Source organism: Capsicum annuum, chromosome 3 (genome assembly GCF_002878395.1).
Source record: "Capsicum annuum cultivar UCD-10X-F1 chromosome 3, UCD10Xv1.1, whole genome shotgun sequence".
Classification (NCBI taxonomy): Eukaryota; Viridiplantae; Streptophyta; class Magnoliopsida; order Solanales; family Solanaceae; genus Capsicum; species Capsicum annuum.
The window spans coordinates 183455287-183461799 of NC_061113.1; the positions used below are offsets into that span (position 1 = coordinate 183455287).

General features: G+C 34.7%; 1 protein-coding gene across 2 annotated transcripts; it reads right to left on the reverse strand.

The window, feature by feature from the left end:
* Window positions 1-1215: 1215 nt before the first annotated feature.
* LOC107866254 lies at window positions 1216-5900 on the reverse strand. 2 transcript variants are annotated; one of them, XM_047408501.1, is made up of 4 exons: window positions 5281-5900; window positions 2724-2970; window positions 2272-2365; window positions 1216-1659 (listed from the first exon to the last, which is right to left on the reverse strand). In XM_047408501.1, exons 1-4 carry the CDS (start codon window positions 5748-5750, stop codon window positions 1376-1378), a joined length of 1095 nt encoding a protein of 364 aa, XP_047264457.1. In that variant the 5' UTR covers window positions 5751-5900; the 3' UTR covers window positions 1216-1375. The 2 variants fall into 2 exon arrangements, with proteins under 2 accessions (XP_047264457.1, XP_016567882.2); XM_016712396.2 differs by having other exon boundaries at window positions 1216-1668; window positions 5281-5899.
* Window positions 5901-6513: the final 613 nt, after the last annotated feature.

Genomic DNA, 6513 nt, shown 5'->3' on the forward strand with positions numbered 1-6513 from the left:
ATTTTTTTATTTTTATTTTTTAAATAATTTTATAATTATTTTTTCATAATTTATATCCTCAATGCAATTTTTTATTTTTATTTTTCAAAAAATTTCATAATTTTTTTAATAATTATTTAAAAAAATAATAATTTTTTAATAATTTATTTCATTTTTATAATTTTTTTAAAATAATCTATTTTTTATTTTTATTTTTTAAATAATTTTAGAATTATTTTTTAATAATTTCCTCAATGCCATTTTTATATACTTTTTTTAAAAAAATTATAATTAATTTTTAATAATTATTGGACCCACAATGCCACGTGTCAGCTTCCAATTAACTCGTTTTGCCACATCATCGCGTGTGTGCAACAGACACTTTGAGTTTTTTGCTGATAGGGAAAAAAATGTCCAATTGAAACAAAATTCGGGGGGTTTAGGGGTCTGATAGGAACAGACCTTAGTTGAGGGGTCTAAGTGAATTTTCGCAACAAGTTTGAGTGTTTGTCGATGACTTTGGCCTACTAATAAAGTCGTTGCATATCCTTGGTCCACTTCAGATCTAGTTTAGGTGAGCCAATCACATTTAGACGATAATAACATCTCTACTTCATCTTTCAATTTTCCCTAGTACTCAATTTTACCATAGATGGCCCTCAACGAGAAAAATGAGTCAAAAGACCCTCCCAAGTTTCCAATTAAGAATAAAGGATAAGTGGATCTCATAAATTTGTTTAAAAAAACTTACTCTTTTTGAACGACTGAGATAGTTGTTGGACAACTACATTAGTTGTCTGAACAACTTCGTGCAGTTGTTGAACAACTTGCGCAGTTGTTGAACAACTACCAAAGTTGTCGAACAACTGAAATAAGTTGTTGGGACGAAAAAAACTTTAAAAAAAAATAAAAATTGTCCCTCCCACTTAATTAAAAAAACTTGGAGGACTCCCACTTAATTGGACAACTTGGAGTCCTTTTTACATAGAGTTGGCATTTTGAATATCCTTTTACACTTGTATCATTTGACCTCGACGTTTGTTGTCTTATAAATATTACAGATATTAATCCTTTATGATTTTTCTTAGTTTAAAAACGCTTGAGTTGTTTAAGTGGTCGGTTCAGCTACTGGTAGACGCTGTCTACGTGCCTGCACGACCCTTAGTTTTGGATCGTAACACCGATAGAATAATTCACTTCTCTAACCAAGTCAGAACATTGAAATTGAAGAGATAATTAAAAACACAAAAGCAACGGAAAATTCTGATTATTCCGTACGCAAGAAAACTAGGCATTGGTTTCTTGCCTCAAGTACAGAGATAGTAAATGCAACTCCCCACTTTCAAAGTTAGAAAGAAGAGGGACTACCAACTGTAATGTCGTCGAATTATGTTGACTACACACATTGTGCTCGAGCAATAACAACAACCAGCAGAACTACAACAGAAAGGAAGAAGGAAGTTCTCAGCCTTCCCTCAAATGGATCAGTATTCTCTTCTGATGTCGTCTCCTCCTCAGGAGGCTGAAACCATTCATTCACAAACTCTATGATCTTCTCAACTATTTCCAACACTTTCTCCTTGGTGTTGACAAAAATCCAACTGATTATGTCTACTGTCCCATCTGAATCAGACTTATTAAGCCCCTCCTCAGAACTTCCAGCTTGTAAGCCATTATCAGCTGCATCAACTAAAATGTAAGAGTAGTCAAATTTATCAACTGCACCATTGACAATTCTGAGTTATGTTTGCTATAAACAAGGATCAGGGATTTCTATTTGCTAGTGTTAATAGATAATCGTTATCTTCTTACATCCAATCAGTACATGTATACAAGTAAGATCGTAACATACTGCACAACAAAATAAAAGCCACCAAGAATGTCATATTTGCTGAAGTACTTGCAGAGATGTGGTTATAAATACTTGGGTATTTTGAACCATGAATACTGATATAGAAAATCTATCATTCTCCTCTACCTTTTCAACCAAGTAAAAGAAAAGGCAAAATATAGTGATTTTACGATTCTTTCCCATTTAAATTTTGCAAGTAAAAGCTCATAGCCAACGCCATTGAACATTGTGTTAATATAAAGTTTGTGTGTTATGCTTTCACTCCTTACAGAGAAAAGTATGATACCATAATAAGCTTAAACAGATGCTGCAGTGTCCTTACAAGTGGAAATCTTCTTGAACACCTCAACAGCTTGAAGTATAAATAGGGGAGACTGACGTGCAGATATTTATAGCATTCCCTAAGATGAATTAATCTGCAGATCGTATGAAGTACAAACCTTGTTTCAGCGAATCTCTGATTTCCCGAACTGCCTCATTGTTCAGAACAGCATCCCAAACAGCCTTGTCAGATGACAGTGAAATGACCATTTTCTACAAAGATGAAGAGGGATTTTTTGCATCATCAAGAGACGATTATGAAATGAAATGACGGATGATGCCAAAAATTAGTACCATTCAGACAATATCTTAGTCTTTTTAATAAGTTACGAGCAACAATAGCTCCATGCAATCTAATACAAAGGTAACTAAGAAATTACTTCTCTCCAACAGTGTTCTGTTGTTGAGCCACTGCCTCAATTGTTGAACAGAGATAAAAGAGAACTGAAATTTGATTTTAAAAGGTCAAGAATCTTTGTTGTTACACAACAATTACAAATAAAGGTGTGATATTATGCAACTCATTCTGTTATCCATGGGTCGGCTAACAAATTTCAAAGACAAAAATTACCTGAATAGAAGGTTCAGTCTGCAGCAAATGGAAAGCATCATATACTCGGTTAGATCCATACGACTTCAACAGCTTTGAATTACAGATATGCATAGACGGTTCAATCCAATCAGACGCAGATCCACTGGAAGAGCGTACTTCACGCATCAGGTTAATTGAACTAGCAAGTTCAGCAGTTGTATCCTTATTTGATTTGTAACCAAGACCGCCTTTGGTGGAATCCGAAAAATAGGACGGCTCAAGAACCCTAGGAAGTGCAACAGCATAAAGCAGAAGCAAGTGAATATTTACAAGGACAATAAAATAAAGATTATTATCTGCAGCCATGTGTGAGAAGTATATATATAAATTATTGGAATATAAGCAAAAGAAAGATTGCATAATACATTTGCAGACTGCCAATGAGTCATTCAGCTAATTAAAGATATTACTGCCTAGTAGAATCCAAAACAGGAAGTTATTGTACTCTCTTGATACGGACAAAATGTCCCACTTACTCATTCTCATTCTCAGGAATACATGCCACATTATTGAATTCCTCAAGTTGTAATTAGAAGCAAAAAAGGAGGAGAGGAGCTAAAGCCAGACAAGGTTACTTATTATAATAATGCAGTATTGGGCAGAGTTGTTTACGCATACTTCTGAAATTAGTTAAGACCTCCATTCGCGTTGAGAGCTCAATGAGGTAAATTTTCAGGTGCTAAAGAATTACAGCAACATTAAATAACTTGATTACAAATAGTGGCACTTGCATAAATTTGGGAGGATTACAACCAAATGCTTGCAGCTCGCAAATGGAAAGCACCGGAGCTTCTTACTTTCTTATATATATCGATAACTGATGAGCATCACAATTCAGTGCCACGGTCAAGTTCATCATCTAATTTTTTCTTTTTTTTTAGATAACTGTGGTGTTCAGGTCAGCTTTGTCATACCTCGACTAAATCCATGGAATACCTGTCACCTCCCATCAACAGATACGAGGTAACTCTGCCCACCAAGGTTAGGGCAGATGGGAAGAATATAATCACCTAGTGTTTTTTGTTTCTGCTGGGATTTGAACATGAGACGTCAGGCTCTCAACCCACTTCATTGACCACTCGGCTACACCCTTGGATGCGTTCATCTAAATAATTTTTTTCCCAACCAAATTGATGTATATCCGGACATGCTGGATTTCTATTAGCAGTTTGCACCAGCAGGAGTAAGGCCTCACTTTCAGTTTAGCCATATGTCGACGCCGGATAAATAAATCAGGGTAAACAGGGACTTCGACTGGCAATCAGGCAAAATATTACTAACAAACCCTATTCATTTAGGACATCAATACATCATCGTAACTGCCTACTTATTTTAATTCAAAAAACCTCTTCATTGTGTGCTTCTTCTCTACCATATTCACTAGGTGTACAAAATGATTAAGTATTCAAAATTGATCCATTTGGAAAAAAGAATCGAGGACAAAGAGCTTAGAATAAGTAAAAAGAAGGTGCGCTAAGATTTGAATTTGGATTACAAGTTGGTCCCCGAAGGAAAACTACATAAATCAGGAATACTCTTCGATATTAATTAGTTGATGTATTTAATTAGGTTGGATTTAGTATATAAAAGTATGAAGTCCACAGAATTGATCTAGCTCCCACCATTTTATTTGTAATTTGCTTGTTTTGTTTAGTAAAATCAGCCACCAGTTGTGATATTAGGGGGAAACTATCAACTTTGAAAGAGCTAGACAAGGTTAGACACATTACCATCACTACCACTATCAAAAAAATTTTAGTCACATTCTTGTGAATGTCCAATTTCAGTAAACTCCCGCAGTTAGTCATAGAGGTTTGTCCATTTTTTTAAAAAATTTCCGAAGCTCATGGCACAAGAGGGGAGGTCTACCACTACTGCATCCTTCTACCTTTGTATCCATCCCAATTTATGCGGCAGTTCTCAAAATACTGACGTCAAACAAATTTTCATTTAGCCATAAGCTTTTCATATCCCTTATAAATACTTTTAGTTGTCAATTTTTTGTGACTAACATTACGTAAAACAACAACAACAACAACATATGAGTATATTCTTACCAAGTGGGGTCTGAGAGGGTAAGTGTACGCAATCCATATCACTTTGTACGTTGTTTTTAATTATATAAATTTATATTAAAAATATCATGTCCAAATTTATGATCAAAATTGAAAACTTGAACTCCCCAAATTTGAACACTATCACATAATTCGGACGGGGAGTACCATGTACGACTAGAGAACGGATGACACACTACAGAAAAGATTGCATTCAAATGCACCTGGAAAACGGGTTACCTGATAAGGTAATTATATACTCCAGGCAGACGAAATATGAATACGTACGTACATAACTGCCCATTATCTCATAAAAATAGACTTGTAAAGTCAGAACTTTTGTACTTGTAAACAAAGCAACCGTTTTTAATGGTGTCATTTTACTGGAAGATATAGAAGAAAAACCAATGAATTTCTTCAAACTGTCACAAACAGTTGGGACAAAAAAGGGAAGCGTAAGACGCAAGAAAAAGGGAACTCACTTGTGAAGAGCAGAAACTGCATGATGAACCTCATCAGTTGATGGAACAGGACCCAGAATAAAATCATCAAATAAAATACTATTATTATTTTTATTATTATTAATCCTTTCATTGTCTAAATATTCCCAGTCTTCAGACTCGTCCGTGTTATACGAAGAAGAGTCCCAGGCGGCCGGTGCAAGGGCATCAGCATCAGCAGATAAAGGAAGAGTAGTGGATAAAGGCGATGAAGAGGATAGAGAAAGAGCGCTACCCCCTTTGTTGGTTAACGCGTGGTTAGTAGTTGTGGCGGTTCTCGATGTTTTGGTGGTACTGGTGGTGGAATGAGAGGACGACTCTTGGGCGGTTCCGCCGCTAACCGTGCCACCTGTCCTTACAGCTCTTTGAACGGCTCTTAACATGCTGCCACCACCGCCACTGCCGCCGCCACTCATGCCTCCACCACCGCTGCCACCGAATGACCTTCTCATTATCTTTCTCAATCTTATCCACACCACTTTTTTTTCTCACTTTTCAGTGCGTGGTCTGTCGTCTCCGTGAGGGCTGATATTTTTACTATACAAAAATCTTCCCTAGACGAAACGCAGCCGCCTTCTTGAAATTGGAACGTAGTGAAGCCTTTTTCGAATTTATGCATTTTGCGTTTTTGGATTCCAAAAAAACCTCCTTATTAAAAATAAATTATTTTTTCTTATTTATTATTTTATAACGTATATTATATTGTATTGTATTGTGTAATATTATGTGGTTTTCTATGTATTGTTTAGTAATATCTATCTATAATATATTTATATATATTTCTATCTCTATCTTTTGTTATTTATTAATCTTTCTCTATGTTTGTCTTCTCTATATGCTCATAATTCGTATATTATTTTGACTACATTAATTTAAAAGTTTATTTTTAGATGTTGATGAAATATGTTTCTTGATGCTATTGGGATAACTAACTACTTAATTTATGTAAGAAGAATTACTTGAATTCGGGCATCTTAAAATTTTATTAAGATTTTGTTATTGAGTAATTTTTTGATTTTAGGTTTCGAATTTCTTTGTTTATTATGTTGATTTTATTGATCATAAATAATAAATCATTCTTTTATGTGTGTAAACGTAATCTTTTGGTTTAACTTTCAGGTTTTAGATTTTCTTTTCTATTATGTTGGTTTTATAGATCAAGAACAACTTTTTATGTTTTTAAGTAACTTTCGTTATTGAATCTCCGACGTAACT

Bases quoted from the DNA above. Each gene is read 5' to 3' on its own strand.
- LOC107866254 (XM_016712396.2), bottom strand. From the start codon at position 5,750: ATGAGAAGGTCATTCGGTGGCAGCGGTGGTGGAGGCATGAGTGGCGGC. The intron at 2,366-2,723 runs GTAATTTTTGTC...TCATCTTTGTAG, and splicing joins AGACTGAACCTTCTATTCAG to AAAATGGTCATTTCACTGTC. The intron at 1,669-2,271 runs GTTTGTACTTCA...CTTACATTTTAG, and splicing joins CAGAGATTCGCTGAAACAAG to TTGATGCAGCTGATAATGGC.